We start from the raw sequence: 13,297 nt of genomic DNA on the forward strand, positions 1-13,297 counted from the left end.
CGAGAGGGTTGCCAGCCTGGAAGATGGGCGGTGACAGCTAGCAGTAATTCGTCCATGTCTGAATCGGGCGTCTGCATACATGTAACATTGAAAGGTTAAAAAAAATTTGCTGTCATTTTTGCTGCAGCTGATACTGTACTCGTAGTAATCTCACTCTGGATCCTGGCGAGCAGAGGGGAGACATGTGGTCATTGCAGGTGCTGGGAATGTTGCGGATTCTTCTGCCTGCTGATCAGTCAGGAGACGGCGGTCGCCATGGCGTCCATCGCGTCGTCACCACGTCTCCGCCACGGGCTGGTGCTGCCGCCACGCACGAGACAGATACGAGAGCGGATGGCAAGCCTGGACTTGGACCTCCTGTCTCTGACTCTCTCGCTCCTCTCCTGGATTCGAACCCTGGTGAACCCCTGCAGATCACGGGATCTACGACAGCGTTTTGACGCCGGCGGGCAGGGTCCCTGGTTGCCTGGGCAAGCTGGGCTTCCTTCCATGGAGCTAGGGCGCGGGGGAGCGCCGCGTGGTCGTAGGGAGGGGAAAACACCTCCGGTGAGGCGTTGATGATGAATCCCGATGACGCCGTTGGCAGGCCACCATTCATTGATGCATCGGTGTCCGAATGCAAAGATAGCCTGGCTTCAGTTGTTCTGGGATGGCAGTGGACCCGTGGTGATACGGCCAGCCACAATCTGGTCCACCTCAGCCACACCTCGGCGATCCACTCTCCGCACTCCTCGATTGGCTGCGCCGCGTGTCTAGCTGTCTGTTTCAGCTGGGCCACACCCACCAATCACAGCTGCCCGGTCAAGGAGAATGGTTGCCCTCCAAGGAAACCCGGGAGTTTCTTGGTGGTCTTCTGATTCTGGCATGTGAACTCCACAAATAGGTACCGTGATGAGGAGAGCTGGACGGACGGGGGACCACGATGTGCGATGTGCAGTCGTAATGGGGCGGTGAGACGAACAATCAATGCCTAATGGACAGGAACCCACCCAGGGAAGGTCCGGCTCTACATTCGTACTGGCGGGCAATCATGCACCGCAAGGCAAGGACAAGTCACAGTGCCCCCTGCAAAACTCCATTCTGGAAGTCATGAGTGCATACACGGAGCAGCCACGGATATGTATGGTGATATCGCTTGACCGGCAGTGCTAGCAAGGAGTCGTTCCCGCGGACCGTTACTCGTGCAACAGGGTAAGCCATGTGCTAGAAAAGTCTGAAGGAACCTGCAGGTTGGTAGGATGGAGAGGCTCGAGCCACTCGGGCGCCGCCATTGTGTCCATTGGCAGTGTGCATCGCCGTCTGCCTCCGAGCGGAATGGGATGGTCGCCCAAGGAGGAAACCCGGTTTAAGTGGTTTTTGACACCCTCGTGTTGGCGCTATTCGATGAGACATCACCTATATAGGTTTCTCAGCTGGCATTCTCACTTCTTCATCATGTCCAGCCCTGCATTCCTGGATGGAAAAGGGGCCGCATTGCCGTCTGCTTGCATAGTTGAATCTTAATTACTGTAGCTGAACTGACCATCCTGCCAGACAGAAAAGGAATATCTTGAGACACGAGGGAAGCATTTATGACGGATGCAGAGAGTCGGAACTAGAGCCGTAAGGGGGCAATAGCTGGACGAAGGGAATCCTACTGTTGAGCGATAGTTGCCTGGGCATGGCCAAATATTAATGCCTTGGCCTATTAAATATCGTGAGCCAAGTGAACTGGTGAGATCTCGAACCCTCGATGGGCCCTTGTCAGGTGGATTGTGGGGTGGATGTCCGAATGTCCGACCACGAGGCTGCCGGCACGGATTACTTTCAGTCTCTCCTCGTAGGCTTTGAGTAGATGGGTTTCTGTTTGAGACGCTGCTGAGCTTCGCTAAGTGCTTGCAGGAGCTTAAGACATGAGTTTTGACTCGTCGATGCAAATTTGAAAGGGATCTACGCACTTATACGAGTACTATCCGTATTACTATTAAATGCTATCGTGTCTGAAGCCTCCGTGTGGGGTGGCTTGGCCTAGGATTGCGGACTTACAGCTAACTGTGGATGTTGGGGTACATCGTATGCTACCCTCCATTAGCTATGGGATGGCAAAAAACGGTTTGGGCAGATGTTTCATTCGATCCGAGAGAGGCAGTTAGGATAGTCAGGATCCGAGGTGACTGACGGCTCCCTGCGTAGGAGTGGAGGATGAGCTTTAGGTTGACAGTAACGGATACGAGGACAGACGGGAGAGGTGTAAGGAGTCGGACGGTCAACTAGTCATCAGACGGATGTGCTCGTCGTTCGGAGACGTTGGGGATGGGACGGCGTCGATTCGCCCGGGTGCCTGCTGCTGGTGCTGGTGCCTTGGTGAGTTTGTTGGCCACTGTCCTGCAATGCCAACTGGCGTTGACACGCCAGTAACCCCAATAAAGACGCGCGCCTGTCAGAAGCAAAAAAGTGGTGGACTGGGCTGTGCAGGGCCACCGGCGATGCGACCAGATCCCAGAGGCCCAAACGTCTTGATGGTGGTGGACGCCTCTTCGAAGCCGGCGAGAACTGACGCGGGTTGATTGGCAAGAGTTCTGTCAGAGGAGGCTCGAGAGCATCCATCTGGCTTGTTTCAAGATGGGGGCCGCCTGAGCCAATGAGGCACATAGCCGGAGGCTGGGACGGGCAGGCGGGGCTCCCTGGGCCACTCATGGCGCACCAGCGTACCACGCTCTGGCAGGCTGGTTCGAGTTTTGGAAGGCCCCTGACAGGCCTGCCTGACACACTGCCAGTGGCCGCTAGGGGCTTGGGCCGGGGCCAATAGCCCAAGGGTCTGGACATTGACGTGGCCCCGCTGTCGCCGGACCCAACCGCCGCCATTCAGGGCGCCACGGGAGCGGAAAGCAGGAACCAGGGGCTTCGAGTGTTGACGTTTTGAATGGCCACGATTGATCGAGCCACGACAAAGCAAGGGGACTGCCTGAGTTGAGCGGTTTCAGTGGTTAGCGGGCACTACTGTTGGAAGGAACAAACCCCCATTCGGCTGTGTCTCTGACCTTCCGTGGTTGTGTTGGACGTGGTATTAAACGTATCAGGTGCCCTCCTGGTAATACTCCGAGGATCGTACCTGCCGCTGATATCTCGTCAGAGACACTCTTGACTCTTCTTCCTCCTCCAACCCCCCTTCCGGCTTTTCTCCCTTACCTAAGTTCTCGGCTTGGAATTCTCGCAGGTCGAAATTTTCTGGCTTTGATTCGAATTCGTACTCAAGGGCGGGCTCCTGTGTTCACTTATCTTTATTTCCTCCTTACGCTCGCCTCACCACCCCGTCACCAACACGCCGAGATTGCCTGGAGACCCTTCAGCCCAACGTCACATACCTTTGCAAGGACCGCCCACGACGCCAACAAATCTTCTCCACGCGGTGTCGCGCCCTTCACTCAAGCAACTGCCAGGCGCTGCAATTCTTTGTCGCCCTTGTCATTTCCTTCTTTAATTGCTCGTTGCAAGGCTATTGACTGCCTCGCTCGCTCATTTGGCCGGAATCGCTCCCTTTCGCTCACCACTCAATTCCAGCTGGTGCCCTGCACGCAGCTAAGGATATCAACTCCACCACCCAACCCCTTCAAAGCATCTTGGGATCTTCCAACAGGTGGTATATAATATACCAGCTGCACACTCTTCCGCCATTGTCATCATTGGGCTGGCAACAACCACAAACAGTAACAACGCAACAACAGCACTTTGACCACTAGGATTTTCCGGAACAATTGCGCCTCCTGTGCCTTGTTCTTGTTGTCTGGACCACGGAGAGAAACACAAAAGAACCACCCGAGCGACATCGATCCCGCCGCCGGACCTTGCGTCTCCCTGAATCACAGATCTGGGGAACAATCTTCTAGTTGCTTCATTCACAAACCTTAATTCTTCCGCTGGACGGAAGTATCGCCACGACTCTCGGAAACGGACTACGCCACCCGATCCGTTTGACTCGCTACCTGACTCGCTCGTGTCATCATCGCCGTCACCGAAGGATCGTTCTGGAGATCAAAAAGGAAGCATCGCCCGATCAGCCTGCTCGTTATTGAATCTGCAATCACTGCATTCGCGTGGTTGTCTATCGTTTGCTTTGATTGTGCCTTGAAAGCGGTCATTTACTGCACGAATTTGTTGTCGCAATTGCCCGGGGTTGGACTTCTCCGACCACCCGCAACTATCGGCATCAGCCACAGGGACGACACGCAACATACGACCGCACCCCACAGAACACGCAATTTGTATTGCCACAGCTTTCGCGACGATTCCGCGAGTACCGAACTGAGTGAACAAAACCACTCTCTTCCGACTGTTCGAACGACACTACTACAGTAACTTCATTTTTTCTCTCGGACGACAAAAGTGTATTGCCGGCCTCACACGCAGCTGAACGCTCTTGGAAAGGTGTTTCCGAGTGCAGATCACGGAGACCCAAAAACCGCCCTGGAGTGTGGACCCCTGTCGGCCTGACCGTTCAACCGTCCAGCTGGCCACCCCCCGTGGCCCCATCCACTCCAGGCATTCCTAGTGGTGCACTAGTGTACGTGTGGCACCAGCGACTCAGCCTCCGGACCAGCAACCTGACAACGTGATCACAAGAACTCCTTACTTGTCTGATATAACAGGCCTCTATTGGCCTCCCGCGTTCTCTCTTGAGTCCTCTTGTTCTCCACGTTCTCTCTGTTCTTTAGGCCTCTCAGGCGTACGCGCCCTCGTTACCCTTTAGTGTTGCATCGCCTTCTCACCCACGAAGCTTCACTTACACGACTCCCGTCACCCGAAAGACGGTACGACTCATCGCACTCCGCCCGCCATCTACACAACTGCAACCACAACCGACGCCCAGCATGGTATCAAGATATCTCACCATGGATGAGCTCAACAAGACTGCTCTAGAGCAGTTTGTCTACCAGCCTGTCGGTCGCGACATGATCGCATATCTGGCACAGGCTGCGCAGAATGTCATCTCCTGCGACCAGTCATCACTTTCGCGCTCACAACTACCTCCCACTCCCCCCAAGACTCCCGAGTCTGTCGCTTCATCCATGGAGGACAAGAAGCTCCCGACCGTCGAGGAGTTCATCACCCAGCTGGTCGTCTCCTCCAATGTCCAGGTCCCCACCCTCATGGCGAGTCTCGTTTACCTGAACCGCCTAAAAGCACGCCTGCAGCCCCAGGCCCGTGGCATCCGTTGCACTGCCCATCGCATCTTCCTCGCCTCTCTCATCCTGTCCGCCAAGTACCTCAACGATAGCTCCCCCAAGAACAAGCACTGGGCCAACTACACCAACATGACCACTGAGTACTACCAGTTTGGCTTCAGCCGTACAGAGGTCAACACCATGGAGAAGCAGCTTCTGTTCCTCCTCGAATGGGACCTACGAATTCACGAGGAGGACTTGTACCGCGAGCTCGACTTCTTCCTCGAGCCTCTGCGACAGAAGATTGTTGACCGACACACCCGCAAGATGCAGCAGCGCGAGGAAAAGAGGAGGCAACAGGATGCTGCTCGGCGGTACCCCAGCCCTGCTTCGTCGCGAGGTCATTCCCGTACCCGGAATGCCAGCCCCGAGCACATCCGTTCGGCCAGCTACGGTTCTACCCCTCCAGGTCTGTCTTACAGCAGCTCCGCTAGCTCATACGCGTCGTCCATCTCCTCAAGCCGGCATCATTCGCGATCCGCCACGCCCTTGGAGCCCGAGCCTGATGCTTACGCCTACAGCGTCTCTCAGGCGGGCAGCCTGTACGACTCCCCTGTCCAGGTCATGATGGACGCGGAGGCCAAGGGCCACTATCGTAGTCAATCGGCTGGGCGGATGCTGCCTTACGAGATCTCGGCCGAGGAGTACCATCAGCTACACGACGACGGGACGAGCAAGAAGCGCCCGAGGCGAGGTGTTTGGGGACGCCTCTGGGGTGTGGCTGCTGCTCGGTGAAGATCGAGATGGAGCAGCCCTACTTGTCATTTTCTGTCATAAAAAAAGCATGGCGTTGCGTCGCTTTCTTTTTTTTCCATATTTCCTCTTGTTAGGCATTTTTCAGGGGTTTGGGTTTCATTTTGGTGTCGGGCAAGACATGGCGTTTTTTGGGCTGATGATGAATACCACTGGGGGGGCCGGGGCCACGACTTGCATTCACGGACGGTGGACAACGGCGAAGGGCAATTGGTATAGGAACGGGGTGAGCATATACGGGTGTACCCAGTTTCGGATATTTCTGGGACGTCAGAGTAATACAGGTCATTTGATTCTGCCACGGCTTCCTCAGCTGAGAGCCGTGGGGATCGATGTACGAAGTACGAAGTACGTACAGGTAGTTACAAAACAACAAGCGCAGGATGCAATTGACTGCGACTGCGTCTTACCAAAAGGAACAACCGTGCACCTAGAAATATGAATCTCGATGTTCGCCTCTTGCGTGTTTCGGTAAGAAGCAAACCTACCTTAGGCGATTGTGCAGTACGCGAGGCGTTCCGTGAGGCGGAAGGGTGGGGGTACGTGGTACGAGTAATAGGTGATCCTCAACAGAGCCTCGCGAAAAAATGCGAGATGTTCGCGCTATTCCCATATTGGGTAAACAGCACGGAGTAAGAAATGGATAATGGACTACCTGGCTTGATTGTCGCTAATCTTGACAAAGGGGACGGGCGGAATGGTCAGGCTCGTTTGCATTGCCACGGGAGAGGACGGGAGTGAGTTGTCCATGTTTGTTGGACAAGGGCATTGCTGTATCTCTGCAATGGAATTTTCATTAGTGCGAAGAGGGACGGCAGTGTTCAGATGTTCCTTTGTGTGGTTATTATTTGTTGAATGGTCTCATTAAGTGGATGAATGCTAGATGTTCTATATGTGATGCCGCACTAAAAGGAAACGTTGCTCAAATTACACCAAACCGGCCAGTCATGATCAGTCAATATAACGATATCCGACCAAGATTTAACCCATCAATATCTCAGAACTCCTTTCACCGAAGTCTTTGTGGTGCCTACGAAACAGCTCGGCTGGGACGGAATCCCATCATCGGAAGACGGGTCCTCAGGCTCAGGCTGCTCAGCACCACGCTGATGCTCGACAGGGCCATGGCCAGCGCCGCAAACTCGGGAGGGAGCAGTATGCGGTGGCCAGCCGCCGTCTTGAGGGGGTAGAAGCACCCGGCAGCGAACGGCACCGCCACCGTGTTGTACACGAGGGCCCAGCCAAAGTTGAACTTGATGCGGCGGAAGACGGCGCGGCTGAGCTCGAGCAGCGTCAGGACGGCGGCGAGATTTGACGTCGCGAGGACAAAGTCGGCGCTTGAGATGGCGACGTCGCTGCCAGACCCAATGGCAATGCCCACGTCGGCGGCTGTCAGTGCGGGTGAGTCGTTGATGCCGTCGCCCACCATGGCTACCATGGCGCGGGCTCGGCCAGTTCCAGGGGTCAAGGTCGACTGCAGGTACTTGATCTTGTCTGCCTTCTCGGATGGAAGCACCTCGGCCAGCACGTTGGATGCCGGGATTCCGACCTGCTGGGCTACCGCTCGCGCCGTCGTCGTGTTGTCGCCGGACAGCATCCAGACTTGGAGACCTTTTGCCTGCAGTGCTCTAACTACGCCGGCTGTTTCTGTGCGGATGGGATCCGAGATGGCCATGGCAGCGGCCATGGACCACGATGCTGTGTCTTGAGATCGCATGGCGACAAGGGCTAGAGACTTTGCCTCTGTTTTCCACGTCTCGATTTGCGAGACCACGCTGGCTGGTAGCTGGACGGACAGATCCCGCATAAGGGATTCGTTTCCAACGGCAATATCGAACGACCTGTCTTCGTCAACCCGGAAAGTCGCCTTCATTCCCTTTCCCGCCAGCTCCTTCACGTCCCCAGCCTCCATGGCGCCATACTCGGACCCGCAGAAGCCCACGATCGCCCTGGCTATGGGGTGGCTGCTGTTTTCTTCCAGTCCCTTCAGAGCCGACCAGAAGCTCTGCTCATCGATATCATCAATCTGCCCGTCCGGGAAGACAACCGAGTCCGTGATCTGAGGGTCGCCGCCGACGGTGAGAGTACCCGTCTTGTCAAATACAACGCAGTCGACCTTGTGTGCCTTCTCAAAAGCCTCGCCACCACCTTTGGCAAGGATGCCATGCTTAGCAGCAAGCCCGCCGCCTACAAAGATTGCTGTGGGGGCCGCGAGGCCAATTCCACAGGGACAGGCGACGACGAAGACAGCAATGGCAAAGCGCAGAGCATATGCTACCCAGTCGCCCGAGGAGCTAAAGCTCTTGCCGGTTATCAACCCCGAGAGACCGAGAGCCAGCCAGACAAGCCACGTGATGATGGCAACGAGCGTGACGATGGGGACAAAGTAGCTGGTTACAAGGTCGGCAATCCTCTCCATGGGGGCGCGCTTGGTTTGGCCCTCCCTGACCACCTCGACGATTTGGTCCAGCATGGACTTCCCTTCTGTGCCGGTCACGCGTACCGTCACTGAGGATGTCTGGTTGACAGTTCCGGCGAAGACCTCATCGCCCTCGGCTTTTCTGACGAGCCGCGATTCGCCCGTCAGACTTGATTCATCAAAATTTGTCTGACCGACAATAATGACGCCATCCGCCGGTGGTGACGCACCGCGGGGGACCCTGATAATATCGCCGTGTTCGAGTTGGTCAAGCGGTATCGTGCTGGTAATCGACCCCTGGACCTTGTCCTTCTCGACAAGGATGGCTGTGTCAGGCCTGAGCTTCACCAGCATTTCCACGGCGTTCCCGGTCTTCGATTTGCTGTATGCCTCGATGAGTCTGCCAGCGAGCAGGAAGAGGGTCAAAAAGACGACCGAGTCAAAGTATATGAGCCCATCGGGGACCTTCTCCTGTCCGCTGGCAGCGACGGCAATCATTTGTGCAACCGAGGAGATATATGCGACTGTTGTCCCCAGTGAGATGAGCATATCCATGCTCCCGAACTTGCAGAACCGGGCAATCAGTGATACATTGCTGCCGGGGCGCCACATGACCCGCAACTCCTTCAAGGCTCGTTTATGGAAGACATCGGCGGCAAAGAGCCAGATAGGGGTCGCCAGGAGGCACAGGATGACATCGAGGCGAGAGACGCCAGACTTCCAGGGCATCATCAGGTAGTGTTTGGTATGATTCGTCTCAGGAACCAATGCCATATACACTATTCCCAGGACAAAGGTGGGGATGGCAGTGATGATGGTGAGCACCTCTCTCCACCATAGCGCTTGTAGATGCTTTGCTCTTATGGCTCTCGACTTCTCCTCGAGCGTTGGTGGGTGGTAGATCGTCGGTTCGAGGGACGCATCCGTTGCCGGAATCGCCCGAAGGATGTGTCTGATTGTGAAGGCCGGAGGGTTGGGCTTGTATCTTAGTTTTATGAGGGGGACGGACATCGAAGGCTCAGCCAAAACTTGAAGTTGGCCGGTCCCGAGAAGCGCGAGGCTCTTGACGAGCCTCTCTGGACAACGGGGGCAAAACATGCCACTGACCTTGATCTGGACTTCACGCCAATCGGTTGGTGTCTTGGGCGCACTCAGGTTGACGACCTTGTCGATGGAGGCGTCGTACCCGAGATCCTCGATTGCAGTGACAATGTCGGGTGCTCGATCTGCCTCTGTGAAGTCAATGGATGCGCTGTTGGCCACTAGGTTGACAACCGCTTTCGAAATCCAGGGTTTCTTCTGGAGTTCCTCGGTGATGGTGTTGACGCAAACAGCGCAGGTCATGCCACCGATGGAGAGAGTCGCTCGGAACAATGGGGCCTCGGTATGCCCAGACACGACCGACTGCAGTGGTTGCAAGCCCTCGCCGGACTCATCAACAGTCTGAACAGAGCCAACCTTCATGGCGCTCTGCTTCTCATTGTCCTTTAAGTCTCCTCTAAACGCTGCTGAGCGGCACGCTTGACAGTTTTCTAGATGAGCGGTGTGGACGGCTTGAAGGTCGGGCGTTGGGCTCCTCTCGAGCCACAGGCGAGACCACGGGCTTGGAGTCGACCGCCTCTGTGCCCCAGAATGGCTGCTCTCCCCAGGTTCTGCCTGGGTCACGGGCACCAAATCGTTGGCCAAGGTGGCTGTGGTGTCGACGGCGCAGACTTGGAAGCCGACATACTCGAGGGTCTTCTTCATGCTGCTGACGGAAGCGGCCTTGGTGTCCTCATGCTCGACCGTGACGACAGAGGTGACCAGATTTGGCGAAACCCACATGACGCGGTCGCCGTAGGTCTCGCGAAGTTGGGTCTTGATCAGCGTCACACATGACGGACAGTGTAGATTGTCCAGAAGGTAGGACGTTGTGACAGCCTGGGATGGAGGCATGGCTGGCAACAGCTCGGAATGAGAGACCCGAGTGCCCGATATTGTGAGTGAGTGGTGAAGTTATATTGAGGATGTATGGTGATGGTGTGATGAGGTTGTATTCGATGTGAGGACTGGGGAGTGGTGTGTGGGAATAGTCGACTTATTTATGTGGCAGGAAAGGGAACAATGCAAGGTAAGGTCAGCGGGATGAATGGTTTGTCAGAGAAGCGAAACTTGAGGAGCTTTGGAGAATGTTCTTGTCCCACCCGGCTGGTGTTACTGTTTTATAGACGAAGACGAGGACTTGACGATGGTGGTTAAGAACATGATTCATATTTCGTAGCTTTGGCGCTAAAACACGCACAATGCGCGCAGCTATCCGGATGGATGGTGGTGCGGTCATTGTGCGGTAGCATTGCGCTGGCGCATCAGCGCCAAATAATGGCAGAAAATGATTCAAAGACAGTGCGAGTTCTTGGACCACTCGGCCGAACGCACCGGGAGACGATTGAGCCTCTTGGTGGATTTTGATGATGGGAAGATGGGAGTTCTAACGTGCTGCCCCACAACTCTGCGCGCCCCCCATCTCTGCGCAATTGAGGCCATCACAACAACGAACTTTACATAGGAATAACTCAACACACGGTGTTTCAATTGAATATCTACTACTGCAGTCGCTCGGCTAGGTCGTCGGCAGCTAACTCAGCAATTTCTGCGGCCTCATCATCAAGATAAGGTCCGTGGTTATCCACATAGCTATTGGCCGCTGCTTGGGCCTTGTTCCGAGCATCAATCAGGTCTGCCTTTGTTGCAAATTCCTCATTAGGGTCTTTGTGCACCTTCCGGCGCTTAGTAGGCTCGAGTGCATCGACCCTATCCTTGAGATAGTTATTTTCCCGCTTCAAAGATGCTATCATTGTGTTCCGTTTATTGAGGGATTTACCAGCCTTATGTAGCATCGTACGGCGGGCCCGATCAATGGCCCTAATCTGCCGCCGCAAAGGATCTAGTTACGAGATAATATCCTTCTTGTTCTCTGGAGTGTAGATATAGCGGATATTAGTCTCTTGAGATCATTCGGGTGTATGTGGTGGGCTAGCTTGGTGTTGAGTATCCCTATGAGCGACCACCGCATCAATCGCCCGTGCTCCATTCGTAGGGTAAATTCCCGCGGCCTTAAACCCGCTTCGGATATTCTCCTTTAAAATAGCTTTCTCGCCTGCTAATTTATAGGCGCGGAGGAAGCGGCGTTTTTGAGCAGGAGTACTCGTGCTTTATTGGGCGAAGGCGCGGGTCTAATCGTGGAACTCGTGCTTGAGAGGGCTAAAACACGCTACATCGAGCGGCTATGTAAGGTGGGATGAATACGCGGGGAGCCATAGTAGATAGACTTTATTGATATATGCCTCGTATGCGAATTCCGCTATCTTATGAGGCTTAAATCTATCTAAGATTAGGATACGCTAGAGCGATGGTATCTCAGGCTTTGTTTCCGGTAAGAAGATACCGCGGAGCTACTTCATTATGATATACGAGTTTATCTAGCCCTTATTCGACGTAATCATCTTAAAGTCAGGGATCTTATCCGGCATCCACTGCCCCTAAAGGTTCTTGCCTATGAGGATCACTAACGGCGTCAACCGGCGACCCGTAGCACTCGCATACTCCGCCATAGTGGCCTAAGTTATATAATCGCTTATTGTGATAATAGAACATCGCGTTACGCTTGATCCAGCGACCTTTCCGGCGCTTATTTCGGCCTCGGATATGCCGGTCTCGTCTATATTATAGATACGGCTACTACCGATAGATATCGTCTTAATAAGGTGATCTAGACGGTTATAGAAGGTCTCGAGGGCCTTAATAGTAGTCTAGCTAGTTCGAGATGCCTTAACTCCCCTACTAATCTTCCTCTTAATCGATAGGTTACGGTTAATGAAGCGGTCTACCTATTTCCGGCCGATGAGGTTATCGCTGCCGCCGTTAGATACGATGACCTATGCGAAGTCGCGGATTTCCTTCTTCTTTGGGGCCCTCTTATACTATTCCTCTCGTAAGACCTAATCCGCTAGCAATTCCTCTTGCTTTGGGGATAGTTGTTGGGAATCGGCCTTGGCTTCTCGAATCGTGGTAGCTCCATTGAGCCGGTTACGGATCGTGGACTCGGGCATACCCTAGTCTCGTGCGGCAGCGCGAATTAAGCCAGAAGTATATGCCTGATCGCAGGCATTTTTAATGTACTCGTTACGGACCGACTAGGGGCTAGTTATGATGCAAAAAATACGTAGTTTGGATAAGATTTGATAGAATTCTGGTTGTACGAAGGTGTTGTGTTGATGTTGACGCGTCTTGGTTTGTCTGCGCAGAGATAGGGGGCGCGCAGAGTTGTGGGGCAGCACGTTAGTCGGTGGTTGAGGTCCCTGATATGCGGATCCACGCTACGTATTCGAGGTTAGTGCCAACCGCTAACAGCAAGGAACGAGAAATCTGAGTATGGGGTACGGAGTATCCGTAACAGAGATCCGGATCAGCGGGGTAGGGATCAGCCGGCTGACCATGCACATTGCACACGCATGTATGGATAGGGATGTCGCCACCTCCGCTTCCGAGCTCCCAGACTTGGTCGATTTGTCACCAAATTACGGTGGGAGGCATGCGACATTTGTGCGTCGGTTGATGGTGGTTTGCGACTTCGTTGAAACCGTTATTAATATTAATAAGACGGGGCGGTCCGGTGGCCAGGCTCCACCCTGGGGGTGGCGGTCAAGTGGGCTTGTGTGGCGGTGGCTTGCCACCGTTACCATCACGTGACTGGCACCTCGTCCTCAGAAGGAATTCAAAACGCATCTGGCGGCATCTTCCCTTCGCATCAACCGGGCAACCTCAAGCCGCCAGTCTAGGATGAACAGCATCCGTCCATGTTTCTACTATGTACAGATACCTGCCTACCTACCATAACCTATTATGGGGCTGTCCACCATATATTTACTACTAGTAAATACTTAGG

The 13,297-nt window shown here is 54.4% G+C and overlaps 3 protein-coding genes across 3 annotated transcripts; 1 reads left to right on the plus strand and 2 right to left on the minus strand.

The window, feature by feature from the left end:
- Positions 1–4,868: 4,868 nt before the first annotated feature.
- PCL1 (cyclin family protein) lies at positions 4,869–5,936 on the plus strand (the record flags this gene model as incomplete). The annotated part of the gene is made up of 1 exon (XM_083191329.1): positions 4,869–5,936. The coding sequence occupies one exon, from the start codon at positions 4,869–4,871 to the stop codon at positions 5,934–5,936; it is 1,068 nt and encodes a 355-aa protein (XP_083052543.1).
- Positions 5,937–6,984: 1,048 nt separating this feature from the next.
- Positions 6,985–10,308, minus strand: ACO1O0_001851 (E1-E2 ATPase-domain-containing protein; the record flags this gene model as incomplete). The annotated part of the gene is made up of 1 exon (XM_083191330.1): positions 6,985–10,308. The coding sequence occupies one exon, from the start codon at positions 10,306–10,308 to the stop codon at positions 6,985–6,987; it is 3,324 nt and encodes a 1,107-aa protein (XP_083052544.1).
- A 647-nt stretch (positions 10,309–10,955) lies between these two features.
- Positions 10,956–11,207, minus strand: ACO1O0_001852 (uncharacterized protein; the record flags this gene model as incomplete). The annotated part of the gene is made up of 1 exon (XM_083191331.1): positions 10,956–11,207. One exon carries the CDS (start codon positions 11,205–11,207, stop codon positions 10,956–10,958), a length of 252 nt encoding a protein of 83 aa, XP_083052545.1.
- Between the last annotated feature and the right edge of the window lie 2,090 nt (positions 11,208–13,297).

This window comes from Amphichorda felina (assembly GCF_050947745.1).
Source record: "Amphichorda felina strain 45539 chromosome Unknown scaffold_2, whole genome shotgun sequence".
Taxonomy (NCBI): Eukaryota; Fungi; Ascomycota; class Sordariomycetes; order Hypocreales; family Bionectriaceae; genus Amphichorda; species Amphichorda felina.